The sequence below is a fragment of the Scyliorhinus canicula genome, chromosome 2, assembly GCF_902713615.1.
Source record: "Scyliorhinus canicula chromosome 2, sScyCan1.1, whole genome shotgun sequence".
Taxonomy (NCBI): domain Eukaryota; kingdom Metazoa; phylum Chordata; class Chondrichthyes; order Carcharhiniformes; family Scyliorhinidae; genus Scyliorhinus; species Scyliorhinus canicula.
Window position 1 is genome coordinate 196227771 of NC_052147.1, and position 23644 is coordinate 196251414.

At 42.5% G+C, this 23644-nt stretch overlaps 1 protein-coding gene across 1 annotated transcript in view; it reads left to right on the forward strand.

The window, feature by feature from the left end:
• LOC119961858 (titin-like) overlaps nucleotides 1-23644 on the forward strand; it is a 408409-nt gene that overhangs the window by 287538 nt on the left and 97227 nt on the right. The window contains 26 exon segments of the mRNA XM_038789292.1: nucleotides 486-663; nucleotides 749-870; nucleotides 2206-2493; nucleotides 2591-2887; nucleotides 2998-3184; nucleotides 5880-5995; nucleotides 6227-6526; nucleotides 6643-6942; nucleotides 7044-7149; nucleotides 7248-7444; nucleotides 7962-8267; nucleotides 8380-8658; nucleotides 8762-9061; nucleotides 10236-10538; nucleotides 10710-11084; nucleotides 11195-11497; nucleotides 11698-11997; nucleotides 12104-12400; nucleotides 12487-12771; nucleotides 12866-13159; nucleotides 13244-13543; nucleotides 13676-13984; nucleotides 14097-14287; nucleotides 14376-14805; nucleotides 15088-15396; nucleotides 15493-15641. Of these exon segments, the coding sequence (XP_038645220.1) occupies nucleotides 486-663; nucleotides 749-870; nucleotides 2206-2493; nucleotides 2591-2887; nucleotides 2998-3184; nucleotides 5880-5995; nucleotides 6227-6526; nucleotides 6643-6942; nucleotides 7044-7149; nucleotides 7248-7444; nucleotides 7962-8267; nucleotides 8380-8658; nucleotides 8762-9061; nucleotides 10236-10538; nucleotides 10710-11084; nucleotides 11195-11497; nucleotides 11698-11997; nucleotides 12104-12400; nucleotides 12487-12771; nucleotides 12866-13159; nucleotides 13244-13543; nucleotides 13676-13984; nucleotides 14097-14287; nucleotides 14376-14805; nucleotides 15088-15396; nucleotides 15493-15641 (6821 nt within the window).

Consider the following 23644-nt stretch of genomic DNA (forward strand, 5'->3'; position numbering starts at 1 on the left):
CCCCAATGGGGATATTAGAGAGGGGAGGCTCGCTAATGCTGTTAAAATGTAAAATCCTAGCATGAACCTGCCATAGTTTGACTTGTAAAATCAGTTTGAGGGTTCTGGTGGTGATGATGGATGGGTGAAGTCATGCCCTACTTCAGCATAGACATATTTTGTGCAGGATTTTCCAGCTTCGCCTGCCACCGAGATTGTCTGGTCCTGCCGAAAGTCAGTGAACCTTTGGTTGGGCTGCTGGGTCTCCTGCAGCAGGTCCTGTCATGATAGGGTGGGGACATCTCAGCCTGTTGTGACTCCCATTGTTTAATCCTTCCAATCTCTATATAATTCCACTAAATTGTCATTCAGAACCATTGGAGCTGCATTAGCATCAACTATAAACTGATTTAGACACAAAGAAGGAAATGCTTCTTAAGTATGATTGAATCGTTTTTTGAAATTTTTGGACTGAAGATCTTAATTTGTAATTCTGTAATTCACAGCTGTTCCAGATCCACCAGAAAATGTCAGATGGAGGAATCCATCTGCCAAAGGAATCTTTCTTACATGGGAGCCACCGAAATATGACGGAGGATCAAAAATTAAAGGATATTTAGTAGAAAAGTGTCAACGTGGTGCTGAAAAGTGGGAGGCCTGTGGGGACCCAGTCAATGAATTGAGGTAAGGTTATCTACCTAATTTCCTAATGTTTGCTATGTTTTGAATAGTACACAATAAATGCTAAAACTGGTGATATGTTCAACAGGGTGGAAGTGACTGGCCTAATTGAAGGGGAATGGTATTCATACCGTGTTAAAGCTTTGAACAGACAAGGTGCCAGCAGACCAAGTAAACCCACAGATGATATACAAGCAATTGATCCAAAAGGTGCATTGTTATTGATATAAATGTATTTTTTCAAAGATGTAACATTTTAACAAGCCAAAGGTTTATTAATATATTTCAATTCTATTTAAAAATGCAGATAGGTTTCTTTCACAAATATGCTCATTGTGTTAAAACTTTGTCACAGTTGCAAGTTTGATTAATTTGTAAGAAAATAGAATATATTATGCTGGTCATTCAGGAACTCGCTTCAAAGCATTTGCAGCTGAGATATATTAATACATTTAGTGAGGTGAGGTTATGCAACCAGAACAGGGTCTTAGTGGCAATTCTAATTTCCCCATTAATTCTTACTAATTTGTGGAAAAGCCACAAATCAGGCATGAAGTTTTCAATGCCCAAGTCTCCAATCGATAATCTGCCAAATGCGGCTTCACAAATGAAAACAAAGTCATCATGGCCCCCAGAGACCATCGGCTGCTCTCCGCTTTTGAGAGAGAGCTGACTAGAGGTGATATAATCTGAGGATCACCACACCTCAGGCGCAAGGTTGGAACCTGTCCTGGTCCACCCACGCCGACACTACGACCAAGAAAGCACAACAGCACCTCAGGAAACTAAGGAAATTCGGCATGTCCACATTGACGCTTACAAATTTTTACAGATGTACCATAGAAAGCATCCTATCTGGCTGTCTCACAGCCCGGCATGGCATCTGCTTGGCCCAAGACTGCAAGAAACTTCAGAGAGTAGAGAACACCGCCCAGTCCATCACACAAACCCACCGCTTCCCTCTATTGACTCTATCTACACCTCCCGCTGCCTTGGGAAAGCGGGCAGCATTATCAAAGACCCCTCCCACCTGGCTTACTCACTCTTCCAACTTCTTCGATCAGGCAGGAGATACAAAAGTCTGACAATACCCACAAACAGATTCAAAAACAGCTTCTTCCCCGCTGTTACCAGACTGCTAAACAACCTTCTTATGGACTGATCTGATTAATACTACACTCCTGTATGCTCTGCCTGATGTCTGTGTCTATGTATTTACATTGTATACCTTGTTTTGCCCTATTATGTGTTGTTTTTCATGTATTAAATAATCTGCTTGAGCTGCGCGCAGAAAAATACTTTTAACTGTACCTCGGTACACATGACAATAAACAAATCCAACCAACGTCAGCTGGTATGGGAAATGAACCTATGCTTTTGCTGTCACTCCGCATCACAAACTAGTCCTCCAGCCAACTGAGCTAACCAACCCCTTTCACAATGGCTTCACAATGGGAGCAGAGCTTTACTGAATTTAATCTATACTTTCCCTTTCAATTATACGGCTTCTGGACTGAATTAATAACATTTTTTTTTTCCCAACAGAGGCTCCTGAGATTCACCTTGATGTTAAGCTGCTGGCTGGAATTACTGTGAAGGCTGGGACAAAGGTTGAGCTCCCAGCTTTTATCTCTGGCAAACCTACTCCAAAACTTACGTGGACAAAAGCTGAGCATGTGCTGAAGCCTGATGACAGACTATCTATTGAGACCAAACCTGATAGTTCCACTGTGACAATCGTACAGACCATTCGGAGTGACAGCGGCCCTTACCTTATTGAAGCAGTAAACACTAGTGGCCGTGCCACCGCTGTTGTTGAAGTCAATATTCTCGGTAATTCAAATGTTGAGATGCTCTTTTATAAATTTATATGAAGCTTAAAATAAATTAATTCTCTTAAACAGGTACTGACTATTTCTTTTGTTCACAGACAAACCTGGGCCACCAGCTGCGTTTGATATTACTGACATTACAAATGAAACTTGCACCTTGACGTGGAATCCACCTAGAGATGATGGTGGTTCACGCATTACAAATTATATCATGGAATGTATGGCTGGAACCAGTGAAATATGGAACAAGCTGTCATCTACTATCAAAGATACCAAATACAAGGCAACAAACCTTACACCATTGAAAGAATATACATTTAGAGTTCGTGCTGAAAACATGTATGGCATTGGAGAACCATCTCAGCATCCTCCAATTATAGCTAAATATGCTTTTGGTAAGGAAAATATGATTTTGTCTAGTGTAATTGTAACATTTGTCACAGAATTTGTACACAAGAAGTTATTTTGATTTTTTAAAACCCATGGAAATGTGATTGTATATTAGATCCACCTGGTCCTCCAACACATCTACAAGGTGTAGATATTGCGAAGGATTCGCTGACATTGACGTGGCACGAACCAGATGATGACGGTGGCAGCCCAATCACTGGATATTTTGTTGAAAGATTTGATCCAGAGGCTGACAAATGGGTTAGATGTAATAAGATACCTGTCAAAGACGCAAATTTCAGGTACTTATGACAATGATGATTTATACATGAGCCAAACTTGGAAAATCTCAATAACAAGTAATGATAACTATAATACCTATAACGATGATTTGATTAGCGCTAATTAATCTCCCATGACATTTCTCATGTTAAAACTTTTTTTAAACCCCTCCTTCTATCAAGGCCTTTGTGTTTCAAGTTTTAAACTCTCTCTTTCTCTCTTCACTTTGATACATGCGTATTGCTTTGTCTATGGTCCCTTATTTAAAGCGGGGGGACAATGGTGCATGTAAATCCTGAAGCAGGTAATCGACCATGGCAGCCCAAGGCCCGGAGAGGGGAAATCTTAATGGTAGGACTACTATTATGATATAGTGGATGTTAATTATTGGACAAACCAAATCCCAAAGGGGAACTTGGCTCATGTTTCACACTGACAATGAGAAGGTAAGTTTACTGAATTCAGAAGCCAGAAATTCCCGTTACAATTTTGGGATTTCAAATATTAAATGAAACCATTTAGCAAAAAATAATCCAGAAGGCTTTTGCTCCAGAACTTGCCGCACCCCCAGACTAGCTGTTCCAGTACAGCTACAATACTGGCATCTACCCGGCAATGTGAAAAATTGCCCAGGTGTGTCCTGTACAGAAAAAACAGTAAAAGTCCAACCCGGCCAATTCCCACCCCATCAGCCCACGCATGATCCTCAACAAGGTGAAGGAAGGGGTCATCAACAGAGCTATCAAGTGAAGTTTACTCAGCAATAATCTGCTCAAGGACACTCAGTTTGGGTTCCGCCAGGGTAATTCAGATCCTGACCTCATTACAACCTTGGTCCAACCATGGACAAAAGAACTGAACTGCAGAGGTGAGATGTGATTGCCTGTCCTTGACATCGGCAGCATCTGCCTGAGTATGGCATCAAAGAGCCCTAGCAAAACTGAAGTTAATGGGAATTGGGGAAAACACTCTGCTGGTTGGAGTCATACATGGCACAAAGGAAGATGATTATGGTGGTTGGAGATCAATCATCTCAGTTCCAGCACATCACTGCAGGAGTTCCTCAGGATAGTGTCCAAGATCCAACCATCTTCCGCTGTTTCACCAATTGCCTTTATTCCATCATAAGGTCAGAAGTGGTGAGGTGCACAGATGACTGTACAATGTTAAGCACCATTAACAACACCTCAGATGCTGAAGCAGTTCCTGTCCAAAAGCAGCAAGATCTAGCTTGGGCTGACAATTGGCAAGTAACCATCTCCAACAAGAGAGGATCTAACCATTGCCCCTTGATATACAATGGCATTATCGTCGCTGAATCACTCACTATCAACACCTTGCGGGTTACTATTTACCAGAAACTGAACTGGACTAGCCATATAAATACTGTGACTACGAGAGCAGGTCAAAAGCTAGGAATCCTGCGACGAGTAACTTATCTCCAGACCTCCCAAAGCTTGTCCACCATTTACAATGCACAAATCAAGAGTGTAATGGAATACTCTCCACTTGTCTGGATGAGTGCAGCTCCAACAACACTCAACAAGCTCGACAATATCCAGGACGAAGCATCCCACTTGATTGCCACCTCTTCCTCTTCCATTTAGTTCCTCTGCCACTGACGAAAGGTGTAGCCATATGTACCATCCTCAAGGTACACTACAGGCCTCACCATGGTTTATTAGACAGCACCTTCCAAACCCACGATTGCTACTATTTAGAAGGATAAGAGCAACAGATACCTAGGAACATCATCACCTGGAGGTTCTCCTCCAAGGCACTCATCATTGTGACTTGGCATTATATTGCCATTCTTTCTCTATCGCTGGATCAAAATCTTAGAATTTCCTCCCTAACAGCACTGTGGGTGTAGCTACACCTCAAGGGCTGCAACAGTTCAAGAAGGCAGCTCACCACCACCTTTTGAAGGCAAACTGGGTGGGCATTAAATGCTGGCCTCGCCAGCGATGCCCACATCCCGTAAATGAATAACAAAAAACAAGATTACATTTACACAGTTACAATCATTTTTACAAAACATTCCCCCCAAAAGTCTTATGACTTGGTCAAACTCACAAATAAGCAACCTTTAAGCAACAATCCCTTTTAACTATAAACATTCTAGTGATATTATCAGAGGCCAAATCAATCGTTTCTGTAGGAAAGGTATGTCAGAGGGCTTCTCACTCACTCACACACTGCTGTGGAAATTCAAGAAACTTCAAAACAAAACCCTGCTTTCTGAAAAGCAGGTAATTTTCTGGCTTGGCTGGAATGGCTGCATCAGCTCTTTTCCCATCAGAGTGGCACCCAAGGAGGTCTCACACTTCAACTTCACCTGAACTCTCAAAACCTGTACTCAAGTTTATTTTTGCCTCTTTCAGCTTTGGTTGCCTGTTAAGTAACTTAGGACACTTCACTATGTCAAGTGCATTACACAAATATGAATTTGTTTTATAATTAGTTGCTGAATTTGTGAATTGTGATTTATGATTGGTTAGTTTTATTAATGCAAAAATGGAAGAAATATTAGGTAGAATGTGTCTGATCAGAATTGTTTTGACAGTGGTGAAATGTGATTGCTGATAGCTACAATTAACTAATTAGTAAGAACAAAGATAATCTTACCATTATGGTCATTATAGATATCAGAGAATCAAATGGATGTAGTGAGTAAAAACTAATATGTGCACTTCTATATCTTGCAAACAACAGAGTGAAAGGACTAACTCCGAAGAAGAAATACAAGTTCCGTGTTCTGGCAGAGAACCTAGCCGGCCCTGGCAAACCCAGCAATGAAACAGACCCAATCCTAGTGAAGGATCCTATTGGTATGTATATAATGACTTATCAAATGAAGTTTCAGAATACTTTATACATTAGAGTAAATTTTACCAGACCCTTCACCAGCAGCCTGCTCACAGCAAAATCAGAAAATTACACTTGTAATTTTCCATTATGTGCTGGGTGTGTGCAAGGCCTGATAGAATTGACCAAATTATGTTTCCCTCAGAATTGACCAATATTTTTCCTTCATCTTCATGGATCTTCTTCATTTATAGATCCACCATGGCCTCCTGGAAAGCCTAATGTTAAAAATGTCATGAAGTCTTCAGCGTTCATAAATTGGACTAAACCAGAACATGACGGAGGAGCAAAAATTGAGTCTTACGTTGTTGAGTTGCTCAAGAGTGGAACTGACGAATGGGTTAGAGTAGCTGACGGTATTCCGATCACTGAACATTTCCTGAAAGGGCTTATGGAGAAACAGGAATACTCATTCCGTGTTAGAGCTGTTAACAAAATTGGTGAAAGTGAACCCAGTGAACCCAGTGATCCTGTGCTGTGCAAGGACAGATTGAGTAAGTTACACTCAATTTTTGTATGTGCCATGGGTATCGCACATCAACCTCCAATTGCCATAATTAATGGAAAAGTCATAATCTTCTAAATATGAGAATTGTTTTCTTCCCCACAGATCCTCCCTCACCTCCACGTTGGCTTCAAGTTGTTAATATCACAAAAAATACTGCTGATCTTAAATGGACACCTCCAGAAAAGGATGGTGGCTCTCCGATAACAAACTATATTGTGGAAAAAAGAGATGTAAGAAGAAAGGGCTGGCAGACTGTTGACACAACGATAAAAGACACCAAGTCTACAGTTACACCTCTTTCAGAAGGTTCTCTATATGTATTCAGGGTTGCTGCAGAAAATGCAATTGGACAGAGTGAATACTGCGAACTGGAAGATTCAGTACTTGCTAAAGATACCTTTAGTAAGTTATTTTAGCAATATTATTATGCCTCTTTTCCGTGTATAAGGATTTCCTTCGTTTAATTACTTTTATCTTACATATATATTTTAATTTCCCTCAAGCAACACCTGGACCACCTTATGCTCTTACAGTCGTTGATGTAACCAAAAGGCACGTTGAACTGAAATGGGAAGCTCCCAAAAATGATGGTGGGAGACCAATTCAGAGGTTATTATCAATCTTTTTTTTTATCCAGTTGACTTTCTCACAATCGCAATTTCTTTCTGATAATGTACATTAATGAATGCTGTTGCATGTCCATATAGGTATGTCATTGAAAAGAAAGAGAAATTAGGAACTCGGTGGGTTAAAGCTGGGAAGACTTCAGGGCCAGAATGCAATTATAGAGTAACTGATGTTATTGAGGGCACTGAAGTACAATTCCAAGTCCGTGCTGAAAATGAAGCTGGCTGTGGGCATCCGAGTGAACCAACCGATATGCTTACAATTGAAGACCCAACTAGTGAGTAGAAAATGTTATAATGTGAATCCCTTTAAATTTTGAAAACAAATAGAGATAACATTTAATTTTTTTTAAAATATTTTTTATTCTCCTTTTTCACATTTTCTCCCAACTTGACACCCACCAACAATAAACAATAATCAGTAACGAATGTAATGTCAATCCCCATATCAATAACAACGATCCAATCCTCCCATCAAACCCCAAACATTAGCCCGCATGTTCACACCAACAAATGACAAAAAGGAATTAGGGATCACCCATAGTCACCATTAACACACACAGCCTCCCACCCACCCGCCCCAACTAATGTTCGATGTTATCCAGTTTTTGAAAGTGCATAATGAATAATGCCCATGAATTGTAGAACCCCTTCATTCTTCTCCTCAGTTCAAATTTAACCTTCTCAAGAGTCAAGAATTCCAACAGGTCCCCGCCACGCCAGGGCACAGGGTGGAGAGGTTGCTCTCCAACCTATCAGGAAGCAGATACCATTTAATATTTTATTTGTGTCTAGGTCCTCCATCTCCTCCTCTTGAATTACACGTGACCGATGCAAGCAGAGATCACATATCGATTGAATGGAAACCACCAGATAAAAATGGTGGTAGCCCTATTATTGGATATCATGTTGAAATTTGCGAAGCAGGAACAGAGAAGTGGATGAGAATCAATTCTCGCCCAGTAAAGGAACTGAAATACAAAGCTGTAGAAGGCATTCTCCCTGATAAGGACTACACCTTGAGAGTTCGAGCTGTTAATGCCATTGGAGCAAGTGATCCATCAGAAATTTCAGAAAATGTTGTCGCCAAGGATTCTGACTGTAAGGAAAGCTTTATTTTGAAATGGTCACTTTCTCGATCTCAAATTGTTGTTCTTCTATAAATAGAATTAACTTTTGCATTATACTTAACCGAAAATACTTCTTTTAATAGGTAATCCAAGTATTGAAGTACAGGCTCAAGATATAACTGTTGTGGAGGGTGAGAAATTGAGTATCCAAGTACCTTTTAGAGCTGTACCAACACCAACAATTTCCTGGTATAAGGATGGAAAGGAACTCAAAGCAGATGACAGAATGACAAAGAAATGTGCCTATACCCTTGCATCCCTTGAGATTACAAAGAGTGTTCATGCTGATGCTGGTGTCTACACCATTACTTTGGAGAACAAGCTGGGTTCAACAACTGGCACTATTAATGTTAAAGTTATAGGTAATAATCTGAAATGAATAGAGGGAAACTTCCTTATTTATTTCCTGGCCTGAAATGTTGATTTTCAGATTAAAATAATATTTTTTCCCTTGTTTTAATTAAGGATTGCCTGGTCAGTGTAAAGATATCAAAGCAAGTGATGTCACCAAGAGTTCTTGCAAAATAACCTGGGATCCTCCGGACTATGATGGCGGCACTCCAATTTTGCACTATGTTCTTCAACGTCGGGAGGCTGGTAGAAGAACATATACACCAGTAATGTCTGGTGAGAATAAACTGAGCTGGCCAGTGAAGGATCTTATTCCAAATAGTGAATACTATTTCCGTGTAAAGGCTGTTAACAAAATTGGTGGTGGTGAATACACTGAGCTTCGCAACCCAGTTATCGCAGAGGATCAAAAGCGTAAGTATTTTGGGTATTTTGGAGAAAATCCATTGCGAAATAATGGGCGCAATTTTCCCATTGCTATGCACCCGGTACCAATTCTGTTGTGCCGGGAGCATCTCAAGAAAGGCTCAAATTGGGCTTTGAAGCCAGATGCAAAACCACGGGCAAGTCACCCTACCCGCGGCGCCTTGCGCTATTTGGATCATATGCTCACTGGGCGCGATCCAGATTATCATATTAATGGCTCATTTAAATATGTGTGGCTGGGTTGAGGCCGTATTCTCCTGGCTCCCCTGAGTCACCGGCCGCAGTGATGAGGCCTCACCTGGGCGCAAATTAGTATTGGTTTACACAAGGGGAGACCAGGCGTGAAGGCCTTGAAGGCCACTCTGGGAGCCTCAGAGGCCATTGGAGCCCCTCAGGTGGTTGGTGACAGGGCATGGCAATGCCCTGGCACTTCAGCTGGTACCTGGACACACTGGCAGTGCCAACCTGGCCTTTGGCCCTACCAGTGTGTCAGGAGCATTGCCCAGATGCCAGGATGGCAGTGCCAGGGTGCTAGGTTGCCTCTGTCAAGGGTTGGGGCTTGAGGGGGGGCATGCCCAGGAAAGGGGGGATATGAAGGGGTGGCATGCAGGTTGGGGCACTGCCAGGATGACAGGCTGGCACTGCTAAGGTAACCAGCTGGAACATGTAGCGCCAGAGCACCACCCTGCCCAAAAACATGCAGCTTGGGGTCTCCAATCCCCTGGGAAACATGGGTGCCATTCCGTCTGGTCCTCGTTTGTGTGGATCAGTGCTGAACAGCGCATGCCCGAGGTCTCTGAGGTGATGGGGTTTCAGGTACCTCAGGGATCTGCACATCAGAGTGGGGCTTATTGCCTCAATCTAATATGCAGATTTGCTAAAAAGTGATTACGCCCATTGTGCACGGGATTCACACCGCCACGTCATGTGAGATTGCGTTGAACCTCACGAGGCATTGCAAGCCGGGTATGTCATGGGAGCGGGGTCTCCCAGCTTTCAATGGCCATGCTGTGCCGCGGCAAGCTGCTTTTGTGGCAAAGATGGCCATTGGATCACACCCTTAATCATTTTTTTGGGTGAATTGCACCCAAAAATATTTATACAGCCTGAAATCATTGTCATATTTTGAATCCAATTAATTTATTCTTTTCATTTTCCTCAGAACGCCCTGACCCACCAATTGATCTTGAGGTCCACAATGTAACAGCAAAATCAACAACACTGACATGGAAACCGCCTCTTTATGATGGTGGCTGTAAGATCATGGGCTATATCATAGAAAAGATAGCTAAAGGAAGTGACAAATGGGAGAGATGCAATGAATACTTGGTTCCTGTTCTGTCTTATACTGTAAAAAACCTTGAGAAAGGAAATGAATACCAGTTCCGTGCACGTGCTGAAAATATCGCTGGAATTAGCGATCCTTCAAGGATAACACCAGGAATCAAAGCTGTAGACCCAGTTGGTGAGTATTTCTTTCATGTGTGGCTAAGAAAAAACATCCAATGGGTCAAAACTTGATTCCTTCATTTTTATAAATGACCAGCTGAGAAAATAATATGCGACAATTTCAAGGCTGAACAATTCAATAATGAGAGAACAATATTACTTACAATTATTTTGCTTTTCTGTGCAGATCCTCCAAAGGTTTTCCTTGTTGGAAACCTTCAGTTTGGATTAAACGTCAGAAGGGGTGATGAGATTAGTCTTCTGGCCCGTCTTTCTGGTTCTCCTTATCCAACTGTGACATGGCTTCGAAACGATATAGAAATCAAACCTGAAGAAATCAAAAAGAGAGTAGAAAAAATAATACCAGCTCGGAAGAAAGAAGCTGTAGAGGAGGAGCCTTTCACTCCCAGTTTGCCACAACGTTTAACTGTCGATTACAGCAGAATAGGAGAGTCCCAAATAATGGTTCGAGATTCCCTCCGAAAAGACTATGGAAAATTTACTGTCAAAGTTGAAAATGATCATGGTGTCGCCCATGCTAGTTGTGATGTTAATGTCCTAGGTAAGATCTTGCACAACTTCTTCTGTAGGTGCAACAATAGTATTTTTACAAGAAGTTACTGTGATGCAAGCATTTACTGTTGTTACTATTAATGTAATTTGGTATTCTAGACACACCTGGCCCACCAATCAACTTTATATTTGAGGAGGTCAGAAAAGATTCAGTCATCTGTAAATGGGATCCTCCTTTGGACAACGGTGGTAGTGAGATTCTTAACTATATCTTGGAGAAGAAGGATAATTCCAAAGCTGGAGTCAGCTGGATTACTGTAACAACAACTCTTCGACATTGCATGTATCACGTGACAAAACTTATTGAAGGGAAAGAGTACATTTTCCGTGTGGCAGCTGAAAATAAATTTGGCCCTGGTCCATTTTGCGTCACAAAGCCACTTACTGCCAAAAATCCATTTGGTAAGTTTTTTCTGTTATTGACCAAAATCATTGTATAAGGTGCAATGTTTAATTGTTATATTAAAAATTTACTTATCACAAACATTGTTTAATTATTACCTTATTTATATAATGTAGTTTCCAACAATTTTGCCAATGATATTTGATATTGGGTTGTTACCTGTATTGGAATAATACATCTCTTTGTCATTCCTATTTAGATCCTCCTGAGGCACCTGATAAACCTGAAGTGGTGGACGTTACTAGAAATAGTATGGTTGTTACATGGAACGAACCAAAAGATAATGGGAGCCCTATTATAGGCTACTGGATTGAAAAAAGAGAAATTAACAGCACACATTGGACTCGCGTTAATAAAAACTTATTAAATGCTCTAGAAGTGCAGGCTGAAGGCCTCATGGAGGGATTAACATATATATTCAGAGTCTGTGCAGAAAATGCAGCTGGTCCTGGAAAATTCAGTTTACCTTCAGATCCCAAGACAGCGTGGGACCCAGTTTGTAAGTACTGGCTTAACAGCAGCTGATAAACTGAAAAACACATTTTAATGCACCTTTTATTTATTTCACAATTAATTATGTTGTTTGTCTTCTTTTCCTTTTTAAGTGCCACCTGGGCCACCAATACCAAGAGTCCTGGATACAAGTGCAACATCAATAGATGTGATCTGGGATCCACCTATTTTTGATGGTGGTGGTGACATCATTGGTTATCATGTCGACAAGCAACTTGTTGGATCAAAGGAATGGTCACGCTGCACAGAAAGACCAGTTAAAGATCTGAAGTTCACAGTCATTGGGGTTCGAGAAGATGCAGATTATATAATTCGCGTGGCAGCAGTCAATAGTGCTGGAGAAGGAACTCCTGGTCACACTGAAGCCATAACTGTAATGGATCCAAAAGGTATTAAAAGTTAAGCAATTATTTAGTAGCTGATTTATATTTTGCAATTTTCTCTTGTTTTTAATAAAGCACATCTTGTTTTGCAGAGCCACCAGTAGTAGAGTTTGATGATAGTGTAAAAGCAGGCGTTCTAAAACAAGCTGGAGGAGTACTCCGACTTCCTGCCACTGTAACAGGCCGACCAACTCCAGAAATTAAGTGGAGCAAGGAAGAAGGAAAGCTTGATGAAAATAATGTTGTTATTGAAACAGTTGGTACCAAGACAGAGTTAATTATAAAAAATGCACAAAGAAGCGATTTTGGCAGATACATAGTCACTGGGACAAATAGCAGTGGTACCAAATCTGCATGGACCCGAGTGGACATCGTAGGTAAGACATAGTCTCAAGAAGCAAACACAAAATAGGTTGGTAATAGCAATATCTTAATTAAATCTAAATGGTGTTTTCCACTTTTTTCTTTCAGATGTGCCTGGCCCTATACTGGATCTAAAACCTGTAGTTGTTACAAGAAAGATGATATTGCTTAACTGGTCTGAACCTATAGATGATGGTGGCAGTGATATCATTGGCTATGTTATTGAAAAAAAGGATGCTAAAATGCATTCCTGGAGACAACCGATAGAGACAGAAAAATCCAAATGCGATATTGTTGGTCTTCTTGAAGGACAGGAATATATGTTCCGCATTTGTGCTAAAAATAAATATGGCTGCGGTCCTGCTGATACACTTGGACCTATAGCTGCAGTTGATCCCCTAGGTAAGATATGAGAAATGCAGGGGAATTAAATAATATCTGTTCATTTATGCCACATGTCTGAATGAAAATGTATTTTAATTATAGGTCCACCAACATCGCCTGAGAAATTTACATCCACAGAAAGGACAAAATCAACAGTTACACTTCAGTGGAAACCTCCAAGAAGTGATGGTGGTCGACCCGTTTTGGGATACTATGTTGAAAAGAAAAGACATGACCAGCCTAAATTTGAGAGAGTTAACCAAATAGCTTGTCCAGATACTACTTTGGTGGTTGATAATCTAGAAGAACTATGCATGTATGATTTCCGTGTCAGAGCTGTCAATGAAATTGGAGAAAGTGAACCATCAATTACTCTTAATGTAATAGTACAAGATGATGAAGGTACATGCAATTAGTAATTATGTCTTGTGCTCTTGATCTTTTCACATGGAAAATATCAATATGATTTACTTCTAAATTTTCATACTTTAGTAATATTTTTATTCTTGTTTGATTTGCTTATTTTCTTAACAGTGCCTCCAATTGTGAGACTACGACTGAAAGTTAAGAAAAGTGTTATAGCTGTGAAAGCTGGTGAACCAATCGACATTCCAGCTGAAGTGGAAGGACTTCCTTTACCCAAAATTGAATGGAGTAAAGAAGAGACTGTGATTGAAAAACCAACTGACAGACAGAAGATAAATACTAAAGTAGTATCAAGAATGAATGCAATGACGAAGTTTAGTATCCCGGCAACTATTAGAAAGGATACAGGCACTTACACTATTACTGCCTCAAACCGTCTAGGAACAGCATCCCAATCTGTGGATGTTAATATTCTTGGTGAGAAAGCAAAGTAATTGCAACAAAGAACTTAAGAATTTATTATGAGGCGTGTATGATAAATTCCCCCAAATTTATGATTTTGTTTACTTTGCACTTTTTTCAACTTTAGATAAACCTTCACCGCCAAGAAACCTTAAAGTTACTGACATCAAAGCGGAATCCTGCTATCTGACCTGGGATGCTCCTGAGGACAATGGTGGTAGCGAAATTACTAACTACATTGTCGACAAGCGTGATGCAAGCAGGAAGAAATCTGAATGGGAGCAGATCACAAACTATATTATTGAAAGACGATATGGCGTAATGTTTCTTTTTCATATTACTGCATTAAGCTTCTTAATACAGTTTGGCAAATTTTATCTGTGTAACCAGAGTTTTTTCTATTTAGGTATGGAAGCTGACAACTGATGGAGAATATCAGTTTCGAGTAAGAGCAGAGAACAAGTATGGAATTAGTGATGACTGTCTGTCTGAAAAAGTGACAATCAAAGATCCATTTGGCCTCCCAGGACCACCAAGTAAACCAAAAGTGTCCGATGTTACAAGGTCCTCTATGCTTGTAACTTGGGATCCTCCATTGGACAATGGTGGTTCTCCAATCACGGGTTACTATATTGAGAAAAGAGAGGTCGGAGGTGTATATTGGGCTCGCGTCAACAGAGCTCCTCTGACAAAACCAGTTGTAAAAGGCCTAAACTTCAATGTCCTTCGCTTAATTGAAGGTGTTGAGTATCAGTTTAGAGTCATGGCTGTAAATGCTGCTGGAATTGGGCCTCCTGGTGAACCTTCTGATCCTGTTTTGGCAAGTGATCCTAAAAGTAAGTTTCATTGCTGGATATATATGTTTGTTTGCTTCATTTAAAAAAATAGCTGTTGATCAAAACATTGATGAAAACAAAACCGTTCTAGTATAATCTACATGCACTAATAAATATGATTGTATTTTAATAAACTTAAACAAGATGAGATCTGTAACATTGTAAAATATATTTGATGTTTTGTTACACTGCTTAAAGCAAGCAAGTAGCTCAGAGGCAGAGTCAAACAAACTAAAGAAACAGGGTAGATCAACACAAGTATGATTTTATTTCTCTTTGAAGATCCACCAAGTGCTCCATCCTGTCCTGAGGTCACTGACAAAACCAAGGACACAATATCGCTTGCATGGAAACCCCCTGAAAAAGATGGTCATAGCCCAATTCAAGGTTATATTGTTGAGATGCAGGAGGAGGGTTCATCTGATTGGACAAGAGCATCAGATCCAGATAAACTAATTCCCAAATGTGAATATGTGGTGCCCAACCTAAAGACATTGAAGAAGTACAAGTTCCGTATTAAAGCTGTTAATGCTGCTGGAGAATCTGAACCAAGTTTACCAACTTCAGAAATAATTATGAAGGAAGTTCTCGGTAAGTACCTCTACATTTAGTTAAGAATAAAGTTAAGAATATCAGAATACACTTTTCACAAGTTACAACTAACATATGTTTCTTCTTGATTTACAGAGGAACCAGATATTACATTGGATGTCAGTGCACCAGATTTTCTCAATTGCTATGCTGGAAAACCTTTGAGAATTCCAACTATTGTCACTGGCCGTCCAACTCCAAAGGTTACTTGGGAGTTTGAAGGACTAGCTAAGACAGTGTTGAAGGTATGAAATATTTTAATTATATTTAAATATGTACCTCTGTCCCAGGAAGGAATTTTTTAAAAATTCATTTCTGGGATGTGGGCATTGCCGGCCAGTCCAGAATCTAATGCCTACCCCCTAATTGCTCTGTCAGCTATCCAAAATTATCTTGCGCATGTGGGTTTGAAGGTGAATACATTTGGGAAGTGTGCTCGAGAAGGTTACTAAAGTAAAATTAATTTGCCAGCTTTGGTAAAACTAAGTAATATACTGCAATAATGTTTCATTGTTTCATTTTGTTTGCTGTTCCTTGATAACTGTTGTCTTTATTTGTGAGGCTGGTGAAGTTGATTTGTACTTTTGCTTAATCTAGCTTGCATTTACAAGCCTGCTAGGGGTGGAATGGGAGGTTATCAATCAATCCTCTCAACCTACTGACACTTCTCTGTGAAATGTTTTGTTCACATACTCACTATCAAAACATGAATAACTTGAGATAGTTTGTACACAACCTTGGCTGACCGGTGAAGAATATACATGGGGTAGATTTAATCTGTAACACCAAGTTGTGAATGATCACTGGTGCAGATAGGAAAATATGGAGAAAATCTCACGTGTTATTTCTCTTCCACTTAAATTAGAGGAGAAAAAAGTGAACAACTCCATCTTGGGTAAAGGTAAAGTTGCCATAGTCCCAGATGACCATAGGGTCCTTTCCCCTTTGATGGAGGGAACTGACTGGTGGTGATTTACCCTGAGGATTCCCACACCTCAGGTGAGGGGCAAGATTGAGAAGGCAGCACCTTCATGAATAATGTCAACCGGTCATTCCATCACACGGGACTATCGGATCCCTAGGGTGGCGGAGGTGGGGACTGTCAGGAGGGGTGAGGGGAAGCCCAGCCAACCAACAAAGTCTGCCCATTCCCCTCAATGCCCCCTCTCTGACCTAGACAAGCCCTCTCCTCAAACCCATCTGACAGTGCACCGAGGCAGATTGTAGCAGTGTGAGCAGGTGTTTAATATGCACTAATATATACATATACGTGCCCTAGCCTCTATAATTAAACTGTGCCCTTCACCTGTGCCAACTTAGCTAGTGTCTAACTTTCTGGCCTTACGGGTCCTAACGGTACATCTAGATGAATCCCCAGACGATACATCAGGTATGGAGGAGACTTGCTGTGATTCCTGCCCTGTAAACTGAGTCCCTGTTGGTGGCTGTCCTCTGGGGCGACCGGGTGTGGATAGGCCCAGCTGCTGGTTGGATGTTCCAGGTGGCGTGGTGCCGCCCGGTTCTGCCCACCAGATGAAGACCAGTAGTGATTTCCGCCGGCCTCAGCTGTGCCATTGAAGGGGGGGGGGGGGGGGGGGGGGGGGGGGCAGTTGGAGAACACCATGAGCCAGGAGAATTCAGCTTTAAACGGGTGCAACTTGTTTAAATGTTCATTTATGTATGCTAATCTGGGAGGGCGTGAAACAGTTATGTCATCAGCAGCAGGTGGGGAGCAGTGTGATTGGCAACTGGCTCAGAGCCCATTTAGGGGTGCTCCATCGATTCTTCCGGAATAGCAGGATGTGCACCAGGTGCAAAATGGCCAGAGGATCACCCCCAAAAGACTTTGGTTTGGATTTTAATGCAGCCTGCAAGAGTAGGAAACCTGGCATGCAGGTGACCGAATCAGGCAGAAGTCGAAATTTTGATATCCCTGCAGCAAGTTGGAGATTCAGAGATGAGGTCAGAGACGTGTATGTGGTGTTTTGGGACTCAGACCATCCTATGGCGGATTGGCGCTTGCAATAATAATAATAGTCAATAATAATCTTTATTAGTTTCACAAGTAGGCTTACAATAACACTGCAACGAAGTTACTGTGAAAATCCGAATCACTACACTCCGGCCACTGTTCGGGGACAGTAAGGGAGAATTCAGAATGTCCAATTCAGCTAACAAGCATTTGCGTGCTTTGCATGCAATGAATACTCATTGGCGTAAAGTTTTTTTATTGTGTTCGTCTTTCAAAATAAAGAATCGTGTGGCACCAGTTCATATTTGTTTACATGTGGTGTGCAGCAGCGAACTTTGTGCAGTTGTGTCCAAGTGGATTTCCTTGTTGAACTCTGCGCTACAAGGGAGGGGTGCCGGAGAATGGTAGCTTGCATGATGGCTTGGGACCAGAAAGGGCAAGTCAGTGGGGATGGGAGTTGTCGCCCTTTCTAAACCACGGTGTGTCTTAACCAGTATATGGTAGACAAATTACTATGAGACTCAGTTTATCGAACACAACAATATTTATTCACGTGCACACAATGGTTAAGATTATTCAATCACACACTCCCAATCATAGGTTACACCCTACACCAATAGTTCCAAGAAATTAACTTGGCAATGACCAACAAGTGCTAGGCAGATACAGGTCCGTTATCTATAGTTCCGGTCTTGTAGTCTCTGTTAGTTGGTTATCAATCTGGTTCTCTTCTGGCTTTCCTCTTCCTTCTGTTGGTAGTGTGGATGGTCTCATTCATCAGCCGGTTGAAGTCACCGTTGTTGATTATTGCTGCTCCAAGAGAAAGAATGAATCCATGCAGCAACTTTTATGCTGTTTGAATTTCAGGACTGTTTTGGAGGGCGGTCTCTGTGTCGTTTGCCAATCAATTAATCAGGGCTCGATCAGCCGGATCGATCAAGTCCAATCAGGGGCTGCCACATCAATTTTGGGGTGGGCATTCAGTGGCCATGCTTGAAGGTGTTGAATACATGAAAGCTTTCCAAATAAGGAAGTTAGGTGCCGCTGTGTCTGGTAAACAAGTGTGATTAACAGGATTGATCCTGGGATGGCCTGGAGATGGCCTTTTACTTATGTTATTCACATCAACCTGTGAAATCGTTTAAAGTCTGTAAAGCCTTTTGCTGCACCTTTGTTTGATGTGCTCTACAGCCTGCTTGTCCATACCCTTGAGCACTTTTCCCAGCATCCCTTGCTGGATACCATTTTAGGTGGCTACTTGGTGATGAGGGCTTGGATATGGAGGAGTGGAAGGGTATTCCAAGTGAGGGCAGAGAGTGAGGTCGGGAGCATGGAGGAGTGATTTGGAAAGTGCCTGGCATCCTGAGTGTGGTGGGGAGTGGTGGGAATAGTCAGACAAGGTAAGAAAATGAGGGGCCTAAAGAACAGTGTCAGTACTGTCCACGGGTGTGTCTATCTCAGAGTGGCTGGTAGAGACTTTCCAGGCCTTTGAGTTTGTCATAATATACATCTATGTATATAATGGAGTGCAGACAGGCAGTGAGTGACACCCAGGATGACCAATAAGCACACAGAACAGAGCAGCCAATCACCAGACAGGATACTACCACTATAAAGCCAGAGGGCACTAGGTTTCCCGCTCTCTGGGGACCCAGCCACTGAGACAGTCAGAGTTCGTGAGCTAGCCAGTGCAAACACCATGTGGTAGCTAGTAAGTCTGGTCAGGCTAGTACTAGGTCTCCAGTCAAGTCAGCATAGTGTCAACTCACAGTTGAACATGTATAATAGTTAAGACGTTAAATAAAATCGTGTTGCATCTTATCAAGTGTTGGAGGTCTGTCTCTCTACACCGCATCAAGTGCAGTCCACATCGACTCAGCCTGCCCAACACATCAGAATAGGGCAGCACGGTAGCATTGTGGACAGCACAATTGCTTCACAGCTCCAGGGTCCCAGGTTCGATTCCCGGCTTGGGTCACTGTCTGTGCGGAGTCTGCACGTTCTCCCCGTGTGTGCGTGGGTTTCCTCCGGGTGCTCCGGTTTCCTCCCACAGTCCAAAGATGTGCAGGTTAGGTGGATTGGCCATGATCAATTTCCCTTAGTGTCCAAAATTGCCCTCAGTGTTGGGTGGGGTTACTGGATTATGGGGATAGGGTGGACGTGTTGGCCTTGGGTAGGGTGCTCTTTCCTAGGGCCGGTGCAGACTCAATGGGCCGAATGGCCTCCTTCTGCACTGTAAATTCTATGATAATTCACTTGCAAAATATCAATTATCCCTGCTGAGAGTGATCTGGGACTTTATGTTCTTTATAATGCATAGAAGGGAGCATCAGTTGAATCTGTAAGTTCAAACATGTCACAGAATGGTGAGTACATCACTGGACACTTACATGAACATTCAATAAAGAGTGAATAAATAAACATAACATTGTTTCTTCTACAATAAAGAAATGTCCATATCTCCCCTGTGAACATCGATGCGTGCAAACCATGAAGCCTGCCTGTGCATTTAGTGCTCTGACTGAGCCAGTATTAACAAACGATGATGCACAAATGAATGACATCAAACCAATGTAATGTGAAATATTTATAATGAAATTTCAATTCATGCAGCTCAAAAATGTTCACCTCAAGGAGCTATGGTTCACATTTGAACAGGAAAAATTCCAGTTAGCTCTCACAGCAGAACCTGATATTTTACAGGAAAATCTGTCTTTTTTCTTAATTTAGAGTACCCAATTTCTTTTCCAATTAAGGGCAATTTAGTGTGGCCAACTCACCTATCCTGCACATCTTTTTGAGTTATGGGGGTGCGACCCACATAGACACGGGGAGAATGTGCAAACTCCACACGGACAGTGACCCGGGATCAAACCCAGGTCCTCGGCGGCGTGAGGCTGCAGTTTATCTACTGCGCCACTGTGCTGCCCTATTGCAGGAGCATCTCTGCATAGCTATTACGCTGAAACAAGTCACAGTGCCCTAGGATATTACCTCCCCACCTCCTTCCTGGATGGATCTGTTTAAGTACAAGTTTATTTGTGGTACTTGATCTTATGCTGGCAGAAGATTTAGGCTGCAAAGCTCATCCCCATGGAGTCCAGCATGTCAGCACTACAGATTCCATTTAGACACGTCTGTGCCATGTATGCGCATTTCCAGCATTGCCTGTACCAAATGTCATTATGGAGAGATCAGTGGCACGGGCATTTTGAACTTACACCAGGTTTATACAGAGTAGACAGATCATGACATCACACGCTGACTTGATGCCAGCTCTTCCCTTTTCCCAGTTGGTATTCTGGCTAATGCCTCTGTTAAACGTGCAGAGCTGAGCATGCGTTAAGCAGCAGGATGGACCCTCCACAGGCGCATAGTTTATTGATGAAGTCAACAGGGAGTGGTACTGCATGTGTAGTGAGAAGGACTTGGTTCTGACTTCAAGTGCCTCAATCAGACCACTTTGTTCCAGTCATGCATCTGTAGTCACCTTAGCCTGCCACCCAATTAATGTCGTGAAAACAAAGAGGGTAATCTTCACAGAGAGAGAAGATGGTTTCTCAACAGGAGACCTTATCAATGCAGGAGCATTTTTTTTTACCTTTACCCAAGACAGGAGTGGCATATACATCTACTCTGTTTTGTGAAGGAAATGTTTATGGAAGTCTGCCATTGTTTGCAGGCAGACCTGTAATCTCAGAACTGGGCGTGAACAGTGCGGCCAGTAGCTGTTTTTGCCAATAAAAAGGAGTTCATTGTCTTCTCTCTGACCACAGGAAGGTAGGTAGGTACGTAGAGAATGCACATGACTTTGGCAGGGTAGCAGATTTCCCCATGGTGCAGGGCACCTTCGACTGCAATTGCATGGTTTTGTGGCTGACATATCTTAAGAGTTGAGATGTACTGCAACCTCAAAAGCTGCTGCTTACTGAATGTGCAGTTGACCATCCTCAGCATATCATGCATTTCAATGCTCACTTTGCTGACAGCAGTCAGGATGCATTCATTTTGTGCCTGTCCACTGCTCTCTCAGCATTTGAGCCACCATATTGAGCCCAAGGGTACCTGCAGGACGAAAAGGGCTCTTAGTCTAAAAGTTGGTTCATGAATCTGCTGCATAACCCAAACACATATCGATCATGAGAGCCATGCACAAAACATCAAAGATCAGGCCATTGGAGTACTCAGTAAATATATTCACTGCCTGGGCACACCTGAGGGCTCAATAGTATCCGTCAGAGCACGTATCTCAATACATTCCCAAAACACGTGCTTGTTAGGTAATTTGGACATTCTGAATTCTCTCTCTGTGAACCCGGAATGTGGCGACTAGGGGCTTTTCACAATAACCATTGCAGTGTTAATGTAAACTTACTTGTGACAATAAAGATTATTATTATTATTACACTTGTACCCTCACATCACGAAGGTATAACCCTTGCACCAGGGAACAATTGAGCAGCTGAAGTACAGGCAACCAACAAATTATCTTTCTGCCCAGGCTCTCAGTGATCACCTCGTTTTACCACAGTTCCACTGAGCATAAACTCAAATCCCCATTCTGCAAGAATCACACATCTTGGGCACGATTTAACAGGACAAGTTCCAAGTGCCGTAGCGAGGGAGATTTCCTGTGAGCTCCTCGATGGCCGCATTTGTGAGCTCCTGACCGCTATCGAACGGTTTTGGGTCCTAGCGAGTTCTTCTCTGAGCAAACCCACACTTAATTATTTTCAGCCCTCGGGAGCTGAGTTGGCTTGCCAGACCGGCTCCTCGGAGATAGTATGGCCATTTTAGAAGAGTGACTCCCCCGATCTCTGAACGAGTTTGAGGGTCCCCCACACTGCCCACCGATGGGCAGTGCCACCCCACACACATGGGCATTGGCACATAACCCTCCCCATCCAGTGAGGACACCCCATCATGGGGTCAGAGGATCCTGGTTTTCAGACCATCCGCACCCGCTTATAGCCTCCCCCCTTTCCAGGACCCCCATGCTGTACCCTCCAACATTCCAGAGGCCACCCATAACCACCCTTTTGCTCCCATCCTCCATACCCCCCTTATGCCTCCTCTCATGGGCATTGCTACCTCTGGCCTGGACCCTTGGCAGTGCCACCGACACTGATGTTCTGGCAATCTGTCAGTGCTCCTGCCGGCCTGGCAGTGCTACCTTGGAACCTTGGCAGTTCCAGGGTGACAGTTCCAAGGTACAGTGCCAAGGTGCCCGGGTGTCATCCTTCCCTGACCATTCAGGGGCCTCCAACGTCCTGTGAGACCCTCCAGGTGCTAATCCACCTGGAACTCTTTTGTGTGGCCAGTACTAATCGTTGTCAGGGGTCCTCTTGCTGACGAGCCCATTAGATCCCTGTAGGCCATTAGATTGGGCGACCATCTTGTTAATGACATGGAAATTGGCCTTGATTGGTGATTATTGTTTTCTCACCATGCCTAAGCGAGTTCCGGAATCTGCCAACAGGAAGGAGCCAGTTTGTTTGGAAACCACTTGGTACCTAGTGAGGTTCCCAATTTAGGCTGCTCCCGCGATTGAATCGGCTTGCATGGATTCTTGCCAGGTGTGACAAAGCTGCTAAATCACGGCCCTTATCTTCCCTCTGCCACTGACTAGCACTGTGTCCTCTTGGCGACAAGGCTGAAATAAAAATCACAACAAAATAACAATTTCATACCAACTTGATCCAACAAAACCATAAAGTTCTCAAACAATCATCCTTGTTCAGCACTTTCACAGCAACAAGCTTTGATTTCATGTCCTCACTCTAGGCTTCCACTGCAATACCTTGGTTTTGGGTGACTCTGCTTGTATTGTAATGGAAGCTGAGGCATTGGTCAACGAAGACTACCTCATGGTCAGGTTCACAAGTGTTTGCATGGAGTTAGCCACCACCTTCATAATGAAGGGCTACACACTCTGTGCAAACATCTGTGCCTAGTTGGAATTGGATTCCTCCATGCTCCTTGTCTGATGGGCAGCAGGCTGTCTGGCAGGCCAGTGTTGGGTAACTATTCATCAGCTTTTTTTCTGTAGGTCACCTCATTTAAGTCTTCGTCTCTTCTGCAGAAGAATCTGTTTGCTACATCGCTATCCAGGAGGAAGCCATGAGACCTTTTCCTCCTGGTAGCCCTTACATGCCCATTGACTCACCCCTTGCAGATCTTGCCTCTATGCTACCCTCTAAATGTCAGGTTTGTCAGTATCTGAGTCGGTGGCTACGGGTTTTAATTGAATGATGGAGTTTCTTCCTCTTTAGTTTT